At 41.5% G+C, this 18,008-nt stretch overlaps 1 protein-coding gene across 2 annotated transcripts in view; it reads left to right on the top strand.

The window, feature by feature from the left end:
* Nucleotides 1-18,008, top strand: part of ESRRG (estrogen related receptor gamma) — a 237,960-nt gene that overhangs the window by 50,924 nt on the left and 169,028 nt on the right. The window contains exon 1 of one of the 2 annotated variants that reach the window (XM_090263304.1): nt 7,900-8,084. The exons of the other annotated variant lie outside the window; for it this stretch is intronic. Coding sequence (XP_090119430.1) covers nt 8,029-8,084 — 56 coding nt within the window. The 5' untranslated portion in view covers nt 7,900-8,028. Of the gene's footprint in view, nt 1-7,899; nt 8,085-18,008 lie in introns of those variants that run through there. 2 annotated transcript variants of the gene reach the window in all.

Raw genomic sequence — 18,008 nt, 5'->3', positions numbered from 1 at the left:
AAATTATTGCAAAAATCTTAGTCTACTTAATAATTATAATTTTTACATATTTCTACGTAGCTAAGCTTGTCTACCTAGCTACATGTTGAAAATCTAAAGTTTGGAAAAATCTGACTCTTTGGATCCATTTTACCTCTTTGTTTAGAATTCTCATTTATTGAAGGATGGATCAATTCGCTTCTTTTCTCTCTGGTGCGATTCTTCTTTGATGTATTGCATATTTCTAATTCAAGTGGTTACTCGGTGCTCGGGACAACGGGGTCTTTACCTACATTGTGTGCTTTCTGCGGCTCTAGGTTTGATGGGAGAAAGCCCGGGATACCAATAGCTGTACACCTTAGCGACCAAGTGCAGGTGAGGCACGGAGACTCTCGTATCCATGTCTGGCATCGTCCCTTGGGCCCCTCCCCATCTCCATTCTGTTATTTTAATCTCCCTGGGCAGTAGGAAGGGGATTCTCTGTCTCGCTCTTTTTTGGCACCCAAGGTGTGGTTTTCTAGAAATTTCCAGGGGCTCTCCTTGAGGTGAGGTGTCTTGGAATGAACCACCAGCCAGAATGCTTGGTTCAAGAACTTGGTTAAAGGATTGCAGGCAGTAAGAAGAGGGAGACAGAGGCCTAAAGGCATTAGTCGGCTGACTAATTAATTCCCCCCGTGGTCTCCTAAAAGAGAAGTCCACCTTCTTTCTGAAAGTATTCAGCATTCAGTGGAATAATAAATAAGAGAATAAATGGAAGTTAAGTGCTGGAGTACCTTAGTGTAGTAGGCCTGGTCCTCTCTTTCTTCTCTTGTTTTAAATCCTCTTATCATCTTAAATTGCCCTATATTATTTTAATAATTCAGCTGAATTATAATGTTAAAATTTGGCAGCCTCCCTGAAACTGAGTAATAAACTGAGTAATAACATTTGTCACCAGTTCATTGCTCCTTCCCTTATCCGACATGTTCACGGTGTTCCTCTAACACCGGCGGGGCCAGGGCCTGGGGTCACTGCCAGCTCTTGTACAGCTCTGAGGGCCACAGCTGGGTCGGGTCAGGGTAGGGGGAGGAGTGGCCATGGAAAAAAAGCTGGAGTCTTAAAAGAAGTGATGGTCAAAATGTGCTTGGAAAAGGACCACCGAGTAGCTGTGAGGAAGAGAGGAAATTTATCTCTAAGTCACCCCCACATCAGGCTTCGAGGTGACTCTTTGTCTTGCTAAACTTTTGCAGAAGGTAGAGGACAATTTGGTATACACTAGCATCTTTATCTCTTGGGATCAGATGTCCCTTGGCTCTTCCTTGGGACCTTTTTCCCCTGAGTACTGGGCTCTCCGCTGGGGTTCCGTGCACTGGTCTGTTGTCAACAATTGGGGGATCAACATTTGGAGCTTGTGACTAAGCCCTGGGAAGGGGGACAATGCAGTCTTTTCTAATAATGCGCTTTGCTGCCACCTGGGTGTGTTACCTGAGTGGAGGCCTGTCACTACTCTGAGCCTTATCTTCCTCCCCGGGAAGGTAACCAAGTTGGACTCATTCCCCATGGTCTCGCCCTGCCTGTAATTCACGTTGTCCAGACTCTCTGTTCTGCCACAGATTAATGGCCATTCAGTGGCACGAGAGCAGAACCTTGTGAATGGGTTGAGTTTGGGGCATGTCTGATCCAAGGAGCCCCTGGGTGAACGAGCCTGTGTGTGGAATAGTAACAGGTCAGCAGCAGTATGGACCGAATGACTTGGGGGAGGCGTGTAGAAGGCGTCCCTGCGACTTCTCTCGCCCCTGTCTGCTGGCCAACAACGCACAACTGAGCGCTCTGGAGACACACAGAGCCACGCCCTTTGCTATAAGGGGCGTCCTTTATTTTCTTGACGACATATAGGGGGCAGTCTTAGAGCAAGCCCTTGACACCACCTTATGGTACAAGTCACTGGCGTTTTCACTGGGGGAATACTTACACTTCATTTGTTAGATATTAGTACATTGATCTCATTCCTAATCAAAGAGGAAGGCCAAAGGATTGATAGTACCATCCTCTTATACCCCCTCTTTCATTGGGTGAGATTTAAAAATAGTATGGCTAATACTTCCGGAAGGCTCCCTATGTGTCGGACGACGGTAACATGTTTTATCCAAACTGAGACACTTTCGAGGGCATCCAAGGAGGGAATGCGCCGATGACCAGGCTAGGACGACCGGTGTAAGCCAGAATGCCCACTCCCTATGTCATGTGGTGCCCCCAGCTGGGACTAGACACCAAGCTCACTTGGCTGAACTCCGGGAAGCCCCGTGACAACTTCCCAGGGTTGTTGTGGCTGTTATTCCCATTGAGCAGAGGGGCACACTGAGACGTAGGTGACTCTGGCCTGAAGCCTCGGTCCTCAGGATGCAAACCTGAGACCCAGGCGTGGCCGAGTCCCAGACCAGCGTACCCCGCCCCTCACTCTCAGGCCTCCTGCTGTCAGACTTCTCCCGGGCACAGCAGACACATCCCTCCCCCCTAATTAAATCCCTTGGTGGGGGGAAGCGGGTTTTCATCGAATGTATTTAGTTATAAAAAGGAACCTCCCAAGTGTGTCAGAAAGTTCTAACATCGGAAAAACAAAAAACAAGACAAATGAAAAACCTTCTTAAGCCTGTTTGTATGGGCACCAGCTGCTAAATAACTCAGTTTTTTTTTTTCTTTTTTCTTTTTTTACCCATCCTTTGAAAATTTGAACAAACACTTGAAAAGAAGAGAACTTTCAAATAGTGTTGAACATTTATATACATCCAGAAAAGTACTTTCTGCTTTTTTTTTTTTTTTTTGGTGTTTCATGGATGTATACACTTTTAGCTTCAAATATAGTCTATGTTAAATGGGATGGTTAATGTGGATAATTTGACCATTTTTCTAATATCCAAGCAAATATTGCTTATTCGGAAGTCTCTCATTCTTGTTCCACGCCCCCCTCCTGCCCGGTCCCCACCATTTTCCCACCTACCTCTCAGAGTTTAGCGCCCTTTTTATTTTGGACAAGATGATCACACACATGATCGGGTCAACAGTTTATGGCTTTTTAAAAATAGGGATTTTGTCCTCTCTTAGGTTTATTGTTTATCGTAATCATCTTTCAAGTGAAAAGGCTAATTTCCTCTTTCTATAGGAATATTTTAAGCTTGATTATCATAATATTACAGCTGCCTGAAAAGGTCTAAAATGGGACATTGACCTTGAACATTTGCTGTGTTTAGCTTGTGGTGCTTAACATTCAGGAAAGAATATAACTGCAACTCAGTTATTAATGTATAATCTCAAAATGTTAATGATTGCTCTGTAAATACATGCCATGCAGATTATAGAAAGCTTGGAGGGTGCTATAAAATGCACTTGGTATTTTACCTTGGTAAGTATGTTCAACATACAATCTAACTGAAGTCAGTTTTCCCACTGGAGCTACTGTAGTTTATAATTTAATTTTTACTGACATTTTACCATGTATATTATTAGCTTGACAAAGTGAAAGTGAAATAATCCTGAATTAATTAAACGGAAACCTCCATTCGTTTCTCTGACTTCCTTTGATCCGTCCACCTCCCCCCGCCTCCCACTTTCGCAAACACACGAGGAAAGGAGTTTGTTATGGGGGTGATGTGGTTGCCCCCCGGACAGTGGGCATTTTTTACACAGATGCAGTAGTTTGGGAATGGGATGGATTTACAGGACAAGAGGTTTGTAAGTAGGAAAGGATTGATATCACTGCTTCTGTGGAAGCGATCACCTGCAGAAGAAGTGATTGTTTCTTGCCAATCGAGGCAATAATTTAAATATCAAAGCCCGTGCCCTCAGAATAAAAGGCAGCAGAGAATGCGGTATGATGAACTGGTAGAGGTTTGGTGGTAAGAGCAGAGCACGGAGACTGACTTGGAAAGAAGTCTTGTGTTCTCAGGGGCTGGGAGGTGTGTTCTTCAGCCGATTTCCAGCATACAAGAATCTCTGGTGCGGATGAGGAAACTGGGGACAGATCTTAGAGGTGACCTGCGGAAGGCCGTACCGCTCATGTGGGGACACAAGGAGGATGGAGGTTTCGGTCTCCTGCCAGTCCTTCAAGGTTCTTTTCCCAGGGATGTTCGCTGTGGGTTTTCTTTTGGAGTTAAAGACAGTAGTCGGTAATAGCCTTGGTTTGCTTACTTGTAGTATGGTATATTATATTACACGTTACGCGTCCGGGACAGCAGGGAGGATGATTCAAAAAGCTGAACAGCTTTGCGAAGGTGTTATGATCTCGAGGAAAGACCCGCAATTTGAAAATCTAGATTTGCAGCGCCTTTGTTTAGTTTTAAATGCTTAACGATGGCAGATGTGCAATACAGAATCAAACTTTGCTTCAAACAGAGGGAGGTAACTGTAAACGTTTTAATACAGGTTAGTCCTGCTGATTTTCAGAAAAGGAACGTGGGAACCCAAAATAGCTATTAGCATGCAGTGATTAGCAAGACCAAGCATTTCTCATCTCCTTTGAGCAGCAGAAGAACGTGTAGTGAGAATGTTTTGGAAATTATTCTGATGAAACTGCAGTAAGAGCTCAGGTATAGACAACAGGACTTGACCTTGTTTTTTCCCCACTGCAGTTTGGTGTGTGGCCATTCTATTTTTTTCAAACGGAAATGAAGTGTATTTTCAGTTTGGTGTCTGTGTGTTAGTTGGGGCCCAAGAATGATGACTTTTGGATATTTGTGACTTAATTGTTTAAAGAAGAGATTGAGACTCTGCTGGGACCCAGGATGTGGTGCATAATATACTGATATTAACTTAATTATAAATATTCTCTGTGAAACAGTCCTTAAAGGTCCTTTGGTTTGGTCCCATTTATCTTGCTTTGAGTAGACTCCTTGTGGTAAGATTGTGAAGTATGTAGACTGATTAGCAAGATGTATTTATTCTAAGCTGTTGGATCTATTTGTTTGTTTTCTCCAAATCATTTGAGTTGCAATTCTTAAAGGTCTATGCCCAGTATTGCTCGTGGTGTGTTTATTTCCTGTGAGTATCCACTCTTTCCTCCTTCAAGGTTAGAAAACTCCGTGACGGGGGAAGATGCTTGCAATGACTAAGCTGTGTGTGTATAAAATATTCTGGAGGCTGTCTGGCAAGTGTAGTGCCATAGATATCATTTTAAATTTAAATTGGTTAAACTAGATTCAAGACAGTAGGTGTAATCCTAGGTCCTTGACTTGTAGAGGGGACACATGGGTCCCGAGGGGAACCACACAGCCCTACAAACCTATTGTACCTCCGGTCATTCAGGAAGCTGCTGGCTTCGTGGGCATGGCACCTTTGCGTGGATGAAATACGCGTAGCGAAAGATCCGTGGGGACTCCCGCGGGTATGTTTGGACGTGGATCTCTGTGAGCACAGAAAAAAGAGGTGCCCGTGAACATGAGCCTCAGTATGTTAAAAAATATATATTAACCCAATCGAGTGGTTCAGAATGGATCCAGTAAGTGACCAAAGAGAATAAGAAAATTCCAGGGAATAAAAGATAACTCCTATGCAGCGTGGTGGCTTCTGGTACATCTGTAAATAATTGACTACAGAGCTTTTCTTTAAAAAGCCATTTCGGAGCAGTAATAGACAGGTTCTGCCACGGCTAATGCAGTGCCAGTGACAACAGTCCAGGATTCTGCACAGGTGACAAAGCTGAATGTGTTGAGTACATTAAAAAAATTTTTTAAAGGTCTCTGGACAGAAGAAGAAACTTTTTTTGCGTATCAATTTAAAATATGTACAATCGGATCTGCTTTTTACCCCAAGAATCTTGGTTTATTCAGAAACCAAGAAAGTAATCTTTGAATCCATGATATTTTTAAAACAGTATTTCTAATGCTCTGTTAGCTTCCATATTTCTTACATTGTCTTTTAGAAAAATCATGTTTCTTTTTCAAGTGCCTTTTTATTTATTTTTTAATTATAAAATGATTACATGTCTCATTTTAGACTGAATAGACAAATCTTTTTTTTTTTTTTCCTGAGTGTCTCCAGAATGCTTGGATTTTCTTCCACATCTCAAAGCTCTTTTAATTCACTGCTCACAACCAAATTTACATCTTAATTGCAGAGTTCACATTTAACAATATAGACAGCATAATGCTACTGGTAATTAAGCTTTTACTACCTGCTTTTATACAGTATTCTTGCGCACAGTTTTTGCTATGTGAGTTCCCATTTAGAAACTTGCATGCATTTAGACCACAAATAAAAGGAATCGGGTCCATATCTTAGATATGGCTAAATATATGGTAGAAAAATTGTTTTTTTCTCTGGGGGGAACCAAGTCATGTCTGTCATTTTTATATTCTGAATTTTAATGCGGCTGTTCTATTTTAGTGTTTTGTTTTTTATAGACCTGGGAAATTTGAGAGGGTGGAGAAAAAGAGTCAAGTTCTGATTTGGTGAATTTAATACACACTGAGTACCTGAATTAATTTATTTTGATCTCAGAGATTATACTATTTATATCATGGAGGGCTTATGACAGCCACAAAAGGTTGGTAAGCAGTAGAGATGGATTTTATCAAAATCGTGAGTCTGCCACTCTCCATAAGGTAGCAGTTATCTCTTTGCTATAAATAGCTGATGTCTATTCCAAGCACATTTGCTAGTATAAAAAAATTCTATATTTTAAAATGGGACTTAAGAAAACTCTTTGCTATAGGAAAACATGCTATACGCTATTGGAGGAAAAAACACCTCCCCATCATCCTCTTTTAAAAACACACTTTTGTTTGAGAAATCTTAGTTTTGCAAATTATTATCTATGGAAGGAGTCCTTATGCTGACCAGACCGTGTGACGAGTTACAAAATGTTTCTGAGCTGATTTGTAAAAGCATTCAGGGACTGTTATGTAGAGGAACACATATGTAAACTGCTCTTTACCGGAAAGCCGATGTTTTGGGTAAAATCATGGAGATTTGTGTATGTCTCCCAGTCTGAAGTAAGCATACGATTAAGAACACTGAGCGCCGGCTGTCTGCACCCAAAAGGCGGTCTTCATTTTGTCCCAATGCACGGAGATGGCTTTGATCTCCTGTTTCCCCTGCTGCGCTCGGCCTGCCACCCCTGACACTGCAGAGGCCACTTTGCCCCGCAGTTCTGAAAAGCGAGGCCCCCTGTTCGCGTAGCTAGAGAGGCCGCGGCAGGTAAAGAAATGCTCGCACAGATGACATGCACAGGCATTCCCTCCAGCGGCCTGGAGGCCCCAGCCCCTCTCCTGCAGTTGTGCGAAACTGGATTCCGCCCGGAAGATGCGGTCTCCGCGCACATGCCCGAACAATCGACAAGAATGTCGCTGACGCTCTCGCACAGGGCCGCAGGCGGGAGGCGGTTACGGGTGCCCCGGAAAGCGGGCGCCCGCTCAGGTCATCCGCCGGCGAGCCCGGAGGGGGAAGCACAGACGGCAGCCGGACAAACTTCATTCTCCACCTGCCGCGGATTCCTCGCCCCGAGGAACCGAGCGCGCGAGCGCGAGAGCTCTTCTCTTCCAGGCCGCGCAGATCCGAGGCTGGAAGCAGCGCCTCCAGTGCTGAGAGAGTTAAGTTAGTTAGGTTTGTTTTGCAGCTTCCCAGGGGGAGGGGAGGGGAAAAAAAAAAAAGCAAGGACAGGAAGAAGGAAAAGAAGGAAGGAAAAGCACAGGGTGTCCTGGGAGCGCGGGGCGCCCCGGCCCTGGCTCCGATTCTCTCCCGCTCCCTGTGCGCCCCCGAGGCTCGTCTGCACCCTCGCTACCTGCCTGGCTGCGCGCTCGGGCAGCCTCCCGTCGCCTCCGTCCTGATTGGGCAGCGGCCCCCCAATCGGCTGCCGGGCTGGGCCGGCGGGGCTGCATATGTAAAGCCCTACTTCATATTAATAAGCTCCAATCGGGGCTTTAAGTCCTTGATTAGGAGAGTGCGAGAGCTCTGGTCCCAACTGGCCGCGCCTTAGAGGCTTGTCACTGGGAGAACGTTTGTGTTAATTGCGCCGCGCTCTGTCAAGGAAACTTTGATTTATGGCTGGGGTGCGCACATAATGGTCGCCGGCCGCCCATGGATTCGGTAGAACTTTGCCTCCCTGAATCCTTCCCCCTGCACTACGAGGAAGAGTAGGTACCTTTTTCTTTCCTTTTGAAACTCGGCGTGGGGGGTGCGCGTGTGTGGTGGGGGTGGGGGCGGGCTGGGCTGGGAGGTGGACAGAGTGTATCTTTGCGCCTTGGTTCAGGTAAGGCCCCTGGTGCTCCCTGTGCGCGAGTGCGTGTTCGTGTCTGTCTTGTGCTTTTGTGTGGACGGTGATCTCCTAATTCAGTAAGTCGAAAATGGTTCTCTGACTACAATGTTACCTTTGAGGCGAAGCTCAGTGACCGTCAGTAAAACAGCTGTGTGACCGTCACTTCTTATTCAGGTGCTAAGAATAGGCACTTGGCACAAATGCTTAGTGAACTGTTAAATGCATCTCTTACTGGGACCTATTTCCCAAGGAAAGATGTTTTAAAATACAATATTCAACATGATTTATACTATGGAGTGCTTCGTAGGTATTTGCAGTTTGACAGATATTTTCAGCTCCTTGTCATTTCTTCCCCGGCAGAGTTAGAGGCAAAATTGCACATTTACTAATGCTCCTTCAGAGAACAATTTAGAAACTAGCCCCTTGCAATTCAGGGCTAGAATAATGTTATTTGCATGGTTAGCGTTAAGTCAGCACTTAACTGACAAATCAGTCCATTAAGTAATATGAGATTTTCACACATTATAAATATTTAAGGGGAGGAAAAACTAAAGAAGAAACAGTAGTGACTTTTTCAATTTCCCCTTGAATAGACAGTGTTGAGAGTGTGGATTTGTTTTAATGCCTCAAGTCCAGAAAATACAGAAAAGTACTTTTGTTCTGACATGCAGTTTAAATCATCTTTAGGGGTATCTTTACGCACATGGATCCACATATCTGGGTTCCTGAAATGGGGAAGAAGTGAGCACGGGTGGAGAAGTAAATTAGGCATTCCTGCGTGAACGAGTAGGTCATAAAGTTAATTTCAATCTGCTGTTAGGATAAAAATATGAGTACGCCACGGGAGCTGTGTCTGGCTCCTCTCTGTTGCTTTGCTTTTACATTTGCCGTAGTACCAACTGTGATGATTCTGAAAAGCATGCTTTGGGCCAGCATATCCCTCTATAGATGGTGAAGAAAATGTAAAACTCCAGAAGATGAGGCAGTGTATTATAGGTGGCTGTCCACTAGCTGTCCTTAGTGACTGCATATTGCATCGCTTGGAATTAAGTAAGAAATGAAAGTGACTTGCAGGCGGCCGCCCCGGTGTGCGTGCATGTATGTGTGTGTGTATGTGTGTGTGTGTGTGTGTGTGTGTGTACGTATACATGCTCACACACTCCTGCACACTCACGGACACACTCACACGGTGGAGATTAGCCGAGCGAGGGACTAGGAGACACAGCAAGACTGGAAGGCTGCGCTTTCATCAGTGTGAGACACTCAAAGGCAGGAACAACATTAAACTGTGCGAAAGTAAAAATGAAAAATAAACAAAGGTAGGACTGCCCCTCCCAGCCTCCCCATCCCCCACGAGCAGGTGTAATTTGAAGGTTAGTGGACCTGGGTCCGGAGAATTGGAGAGTTTAAAAGATCTTCCTGTCAGGAAGGATGCCTTCTCTGAGCTCCCCCTGATTCTGAACTTTCTCTCTTAAATAAATAAACAAAACAAACTTTAAAAATCCCCCAGAGGCTCCTTTTTAAAGTAGCTTCCTTGAATTTAACTTATAGCTAATTTGAGTAATTAGTTTAGATAAGCCTCTTCAAGCAGATGCATTTGAATGAAATCAGAGTACCTGTCCTTTTGGCTTTGGCGCAAGATTCAAACTAGCTTTCTTTTCGGCTCAATTAAAAGTCATCTTTAAAAAACTACAGATTTCGTGTCTGGATGCCGTTCTGATGGTTACGTGGTTCACTGGACAGACAGAAAGATCTAATGCTAAGCAACGCATCTGCCTCTCTGTCTCAATTAATAAACCACAGAATTCATACATGCTATTAATATTCATAGTGATTGTAGTGGGTGAAACCCCATCACGTGTGTGTGTACATGGAAATGAAACCAGTAATGCAGTATCAGAGGGCAGTCTTGGACAATCTGTGCTTTGGAGACTGTTGGAAAAGGTTCGTACAATTTATTGACCAGCATTAGGTGAGCCTAAAACGTTAACCTGTAACTGTATATATTTTTTTTATTTTAGGAAATATGCCAGCCCATTAAAGGGTATAATACTTGAAAGCTCGCTTCACATTTAATAGCAGTAATAACTGATAGCATAAATAGATGAAAATAATATCTCTGCTCATTTTGACATACATGTCAGCCTAATCATTCTAAATGAGTGTGCTCATCGCATGAATCCCTTTCAACCTCTGATTAAAATGTAACATTGACTACAGGATTATAGAGAGGACTTAATTTTACTGACTGTTTTAACAGTTGCCACAGCTGTTGAAAAAAGGAAAGGCAATTGAAACCCTCCCGTACAGGCAAGGCAAGGAGGGAACAGCCCAGTACATTTCAGCTGGATCAATTGAAATCCAGGCGTTGAAAATTAAACAAAGTTGGGCTTTAGGGCTCCTCTTTGGAGCTCTGTAAGTTTTATTTTATATGGCCCACTCTTTCTGTGTTAGAGTCTTTTTTTTTTTTTTTTTCTCTGCCTCATCTCTCCTTATTAAAAGCTAAAGCAAATTGAAATACAACTATCCAAAAGTAATCCTATAATGTCAGAATACATGGGGTAAATACAGGCAGGAAGGAAAGATGTATACAGAACAATAACAGCCAGGCTAAGTCAGGCTTAAAAAAAAAAAAAAAAAAAGATAGGAGCTTGCTGAGCCACTTTAGATGTGATATTATTTGAGAACTGTGAAAAGGCACTTTTAAGTTTATTTTTTCTATGAAAGAATAGTTCAACTCCAGACTTGGAGCCCATATTACTTTTCTTTCTGTTTCTTCTCTACAAATCTGTTGGAAACACCTGCAGCCTGAAAGGTAGGTGGTGTAGGTGGGGTTTTCAGATGGTTTCTTTGTAAATTGCTGGAAGTGACAACCAGCTACACTTTGGGGTGAGTGTTCCTGAGCTGTCGCCTAGTAATCTTGCCTCTGACATCACTCAAGGGAAACAGATTCATTCTATGTTTCCTAAAAATTAAATAACCACTGCTATTTGTATACATTTCCCAAACTATATATAGTCGAGAGAGCCAGACAGTGTGTATTATGTAATATATGATTTCTCCTTGGAGTAAGCAAAAAAAAAAAAAAAAAGTGTGTCTGAGTTCATGCAAAAGGGGCTGAATGGGAGTGGTGAGTCACGGACAGGACCCACGTTCCACCGGCCCTTTGTGTCACCGTGTTTCTGTATCACCCTGCACATTTGCTGCTAAGTTTAGAAATCCCCCTTCTACAGAAAGGACTGGAAAGGGCTTCCCGTGGCCTGGGCAGAGGCAAGGGTGATGGAGGGAGTGGGTCCTGGCAGTGACGGTTTCCCATCTTACTGTGTTTATAGCACTGCTGTTTTATTTACTGAGCCTAGCGTGTTGCAGCGGTAATTAACCCATGTTATTAGCAAAGCCCTTGTGGATAGCCATTAATTCTCTTGCATGGATGATCATTTTTCTAGTGTTTTCTCCCCAGAAAGGTGTCATTGTTCTTTTCTTCTTCTTCTTTTTTTTTTTTCTTTAAATTCCACATTGATGGCCTTTGATAAATTTCTTTGATTTAATCTGACCTGGAATATATATTGGGCATCTTCTAAAGAAGGGTATTGTAATTCAGCTTTTAAAAATGCTAATAGAAGCCAGAGAAAATATATATATTGTGTGTGTTTCTCAAAGTAAAAAAGACAAGAAATTAAGGCTTAAAAAGAAAATAATGCAGGAAATCAGTTTTAACTCCAAATTTTCCAGGTCTTAGAATGTAAGATCATTTGTGCCTCTGAGGTCTTTTAATTAGATTTTTATTTAGTTAATGATACTTTAGGCCTTTTTTTTTTTTTTTGGTCCGATATTGAGCCAGCAGAAAAATACCTGTGCTTCCTGTGCTGAAAAAAGATAAGGACCACCTCATTAGGCGGGCCGTACTTTTGCAATTAATTTTCGGTTCACGGGGCTATTCATCACAAAGGGCAGGTAACTTCTCTGAGAGTCTATTTAACAACGCTTTCACGGGAACTCATTCCAGCCGGAACTACAGACAAAGAAGGGACCGTTTCTTCTGGAAGGCAAGCATAATGCCCAATCTCAGGTCCGTATCACGCGTGAAACATTCCTCAACATTTGTTGGAACCTTGTCACTGAAACACAGTATTTCTTTGAACTACTCCTGACATGCCGTTCAGCTCTGGAGGTTTTGCTTATGTTAATACATGAAATAAATTAAAATCTGGGCTTTTGGTTGATACAGTGTCACACCAGTGGCAATAAATAGCAGGGGTTTTTATGGAACCAATTAATGAATAAGAAATAAACTTTTTAGAATCAGCTATCAAGCATTTAGAAATAAAAGAGCATTTGAGGTTCCTCAATAGAACTTTCAAGTCATGTGGCAGATGGGCTGCGCTCCGATTTTTGCTTCGTAGCAGTCATGGAAGAGAGAAACGATACATTGTTGATCTGTTAAAAGTGCATACGAGCTCCGGTCCTCGCCAGCTCTCTGGAGAAAATCTTTGATTACACTGGCCCAGTTTGTTCAGTTTTTATCTCTTTTACATCCACTGGCCTTGTATTAAATTGTCATTGTCCTAAAGCACAGGAGATAGAAATGAATTGCAGTGCCCCACATGCTCTGACAGTGAAATATTTAGGGTCCCTTTCTCCAATCATACTTATGTGTGTATTTGATTGCGCAGGGATGACACCAACCATCTCGGCCGCTTGACGTTCTTCTTACTGCATTTTCTACAGTTTGCCATTGATTGTTATTTTCATTGCCATGTGTATGTGGATATACGTGGTCTGTGCCATTGTAAATAAAGAAATACTCAAGAGGTATTTTAAAATCCAGTTCAGCAGATAGAATGCACACACGTGTGCGTATAATATGCCTGTGAAATATGCATATAGATGGGAAGAGGTGTATGCAGAGACTACAGAGATGCTGTTAAGAGAGTTCACGTGCATTTGTGTAACAATTATTTTCCTAATCAGTTAGTTGCCAGTTAAATTTGCCAGGCATGATTTCAACCTAGTATGAATATTTTAGGTATTTATCAGGTCTGATTTTAAACTCAATTGGTTTAACTACTGTATAAAAGACCAAGTTACCTAGTAAGTAAACTTGTTTTTGATTTTATATATTTTTAATTTGGATCATTCCTAAATTCAGTTACTAGTAATCATAAATAATTTGTAAAATAGAAAATAAGCTACCAATATTAAATGCACACTTTAATGCTTTGGGCCCTAGAAACAGTTTTAAATCTGCTACATTATTTTCTTATACAGTTGGCTCTGAAATATATATTTTGATGTAAACATGACAGCTTTCAAATAAATGCAAAATAGGAGTTTCATTTTTTTTTTGCATTGTTTATGTCACTAGCTTATTTTTTCTACTAAAAGGAAACATAGAAAATTAATAAATATTATGTTTGTATAAAACACAGCATAGATTTCAGAATTTTTGGATTTTTTTCCAGGAAGTAATTTTGGAAGTCTGTAATTTTGCCTGAGTGCTGAGACAAAACACTTACAAATGCTCTTTCTGTTCTAACTTTTGTTCTAATTTATATTCTTATTTAAATTCCCAGATTCATTTCCTAACTTTTATTTTTCTGCATAACATTTAACAAATTTAATGTCTCTTAAGTTAAAAAAAAAAAAATCCTGCTGTTTCATTTTGCCAATCCATCAGATCAGAGTTAGCTCCTTTATTATCTAAGATTGAGAGTGACAGTTTTTGCCTTTTGAAGGGTTTACCTGGTATCTTTTTCTTGTTCAAAGTTAATTTTAGACTCACACTGTCTAAGGTCTAGGAAACCCTAGCTAATAAAATTAATTTTCATTCAGAGTTTTAGCCAACACATTTTTCCTCTCTACTTTTCTTTACAGAAGTACCAGATATGATGTTGCTTTTCCTCTGATTTGGACAATATTTCTCAGTATTTTCTGATTATATTTCCTAATCAATTACACAAAATCATCAAATTGAGAAGATTTAGATTTTGTGTGTGTGTAGATCCATTCATTCCCCTTTTTAATTAAAAAAGATATTTTAAAATGTTTGGCGAAAACTTGCTTTTTATGTTTCAATTCTTCCAATATTATGCCTTTTTAATTTATGGCAACGTGTGTATATTTGGAAGATAACTCACTAAGGCAAAGCAATAACAGAAAAGGTACAGTTTTAAATAAATTGGCCTCTCCCTGGCCAATTCAAATCCATTTTAATATTCTGGCGCAGATCTATAGGTGCATTTGAATATAAATATATAATATGCAGCACTAGCCATTAGAAATATAATTAGGAATTCTTTCACACAATATAATAAATGAAAACCCTTGCTTTTAGCATTTAAAATCTATTAAATACTTATTTAAAGTGTTAAATTCATGGAGAGCCTACCTAAGGTTAGAATACATTGTAAAAAGAACCCTTCGGAGGGAATTTATATTTTAATTATAAAAGGCAGTCTCTGGGCCTTCTGGTATTGCTTTGAGTGAAATGCAATAACGTCTATACTTCCCATTCTTTTGATTGGAAGTACACGTCATGTGTGATATGCTTTGGCAGCACTTCCGTCGCCAAAGAAAACAAATTCACATGGGGCCTCCTGAAGGCTATCAGGCATATCACAGACGTGTCAATTTCACTTCGCTTCCTCCTGCACCTTCTTCACAAACAGTTGGTCACGATGCTCCTAAGTAAGGGGGACGCGACCAATACACCCTCACACTGTACCGGAGACTTGATGGCCAGTGGGAGGGTAATGGGAACCAGCCTGCTCGCCTGCTTCTCTGTGGGAATAGAGACAGTATAGATCATAAAGAGGTTTTTTGTTTGTTTGTTTGTTTGTTGTTTTAAGAGTATATCTTAAGCTTGTTCAAATATTTCTGGGGGATGAGAAGTAATATTGGCACTTGTGTGACAAAGCTGGGGGTGGCAGACTTCTCGCGTGGGAAGTAAATGCAGATTGAAGAAGGTAGAACCAGGCGCGTTGTCAGCCCACTTTTAACAGAGGGCCTCTCTTTTCTGCCATGCTTGAAATACATTTCCTGAGAAATTAAAAAAAAAAAAATCTTCTGCTTTCCTTTTGTGTGGCTTATTCACAGTGCAAAATGGAGGTTTAAAAAAGTGAAGCATGAACTTATGCACAGAAAATAGGCAGCAGCCCCCCAAAGCCCACTAAGTCCTCTTTTTCTCCTCCATGATCTTTTTGAACATGATGATTTCTTTTTCATCTGTTCTGGGGAGATTTTACTCCTTTGTAATGGCTTTTGAGAATTTAAACAAAGGACTTATTAAATAAATATATTTTCTTCCTTTTAATACTTATACACTGTGAATTAACATGTTTTAAAATGTATACTTTTCAGTTACTATGTTCTTTCACTTTATTTATAAAAATTATTCTGCCTTGAAAAGAAGGTCTAAAATTACATTCAGAGTGAGCAGAAATGGCAGGTAATGTGAAAAATCATATAGACTGTGGTCTGAGAAAAATTCAATTGTTTGCCCTTTGCCCTCCATAATTCCAAATTATCGTAGGACTTTAACATCCCCAAACATGTAAGGGGAGGACCATGTTAACTTGTATTCATTCTCCATAAGTGAATTATACTCTGACAATGTTTTCTTGCCATCCATGAATTTATTAAAACAGATCATATATAAGGAGGAGGAATATTTTATTTGTAACCAACTGTTCATGACCGAAGAAAGGAAAAGATCTATTCACACAGGGGTGGACAAAAGAAAGTTAAATTATCAACTATCATTACCTAAAAGATAAATCATAAGTAAGGGTGTGAAAAATAATAAGATAAATAATACAAATAAATAACACAATAATGAATGAATAAATAATAATTCAGTAATAAGATGTTTCGTGTAACTGTAAACCTACCTTTCCCCCACCCTGCATAGTTGATAAGAACCGCATCTTTCTCCCACGAGAAGGTGACTGTGTGCCTTTGGGGCTGGGTCCCACAGAATGACAGCAGCGTCCCTTTTAGCCGCAGACGTAAATGAGACCTGCCTCATCAGCCCTGGGATCGCAGCGTCACAGATGGGAAAGCAACCATCAGCTGAGTGGCACTGAACTGCACACTTGGCTAATTCATCTTATGGCTCTACACACCTCAGGAAAGGCTCCGTCTGTGTGTGGAGTCTAGACAGGGACCGGAGTTGGGCCCAGGTGGGAGCTGTGGCTGCCTTTGCCTGCTCTCTCCTAGCTACTCAGCAGAGAAAGGCGAGGAGCGACGGGACAGCTTGAGCACAGAAGCCCAACACAGGGTCGTTCCTAGGCATTTATTTTCCAGTCGTTTAAGGAAATTTCACATGCCTCTTCTGGTCTAGAATTGTCACTGTTGCCTTTCGTGCTCCGAAGGACAACTCGTGAGTAATTAGGTCTGTCTCTCAATTGGTATGAACCATGAACTGGTTTAAGCATTTTTTAAAAGATAGAAATAGAGAGTAGATCATCTGCATACGTTAGTCTGGATGAAGACCCCTCTTCCCTGCTTTTATGTGGAACTGTTCAGTTGGTTACGTCTGAAGAAGGAGGAAAATAAGGAAATCCAACACTCCAATTACATTTATTTTTTATTTTTTTTTAATTGCCTTATAGTGGACAGAACTTTAATGTCTAGCGCATCTGTGAGGGTTTTAATGATTGGAAAGTCTGCCGTGAGCCTTACTCTGTCTTGCCTGCAGTTTACGGGATAAGTTCAGAGGTACTGTCTGCGCGTGCTTACGTGATGGACCTACTTTGTTTCCGTGTTGAGACGCCTGCACAATTCCAAAAAACTTCGCTGAAACTCCTCAGTCCCAGCAGCGTTCTTTCTTAAAATTTCTCTTCTATTTCCCTGTCTTGCCAAAGGATCATTTACTTTGAGAAAAGGTAAGTGCCCGATCTTCCTCCTCCACTCCAAGCTCCAGGGAGATTGCCTCCAGCTTTTCATATTTGTTTCCCTTTTGTTTCTGTTTGTTATGCATTCTAGTTGAGTGCTTTTATGGTGTTTTCTTGATGGCTGTCAGTTTGGGGTAGTTGCTGCTGACATTTTGGTTAAGTGAATGTCACAGCAGAAAAACCCAGGGCCAACTGGAAGCTGGCTGTCGCGCACGGAAGACGCAGCTTACGTTTGATTGTGTGTAAATACAGTTAGTTAGCCGAGGGTTGATCAGATAGCTGGGCAGAAAGAAAGAGGAGCAGTACATGCTGTTTTCAGCAACTGCTGTTCATACGCCTGATAAGATTGAGAGAGCTTTTTGAAATGCTGATAGGCTCGGAATAAAAGAATAATCACTTCTCTTGGCACCGGCTTATCAGGAATGAAGTAAAATGCCAACACTTTTACATTAGCGAAAGTAAATGTTTTAGACACTCTGTGCCTTTCTTCGTTCACGTTAAATAGGAGGAGCGCTTTTGGAGTGAGCTGTAATGAATCAGAGGATTTGTTACCTTGACTAAATTTCAGGTGGATATGTTGATAAAAGGACCTTTCTTTGATAAGCAGGTGCGTCTCCGCTGTTCATTCTCTGGAGAAATTTAAGTATTCCTTTTCCCAGGCCAATTCTGCTAAGCATCATTTCTGGTGTTAGAAGACGCAGTTCTGTCCTATGGCAGTGGGGTCTCCTTGTTTCCCAGCAGGTGGGTGACAGGCTGGATGAATGCTGGGGTGCTGTTGTTGAGGAAGTTGGGGGCGTCTCTAAGTTTATATCCTCCGTGCTGAAGCAGCAAACTGATTCAAGAAATCGTATCTCCCCCCCCCCCCCAGGAATGGAATGAGATTCGTTATCTATTTAGGAGACTTTGAT

This window comes from Furipterus horrens, unplaced genomic scaffold, assembly GCF_987537825.1.
Source record: "Furipterus horrens unplaced genomic scaffold, mFurHor1.1.pri manual_scaffold_15, whole genome shotgun sequence".
NCBI lineage: Eukaryota > Metazoa > Chordata > Mammalia > Chiroptera > Furipteridae > Furipterus > Furipterus horrens.
The sequence above is the reverse complement of the archived record's forward strand: the minus strand, read 5'-3'. Positions and strand labels throughout refer to the sequence as shown.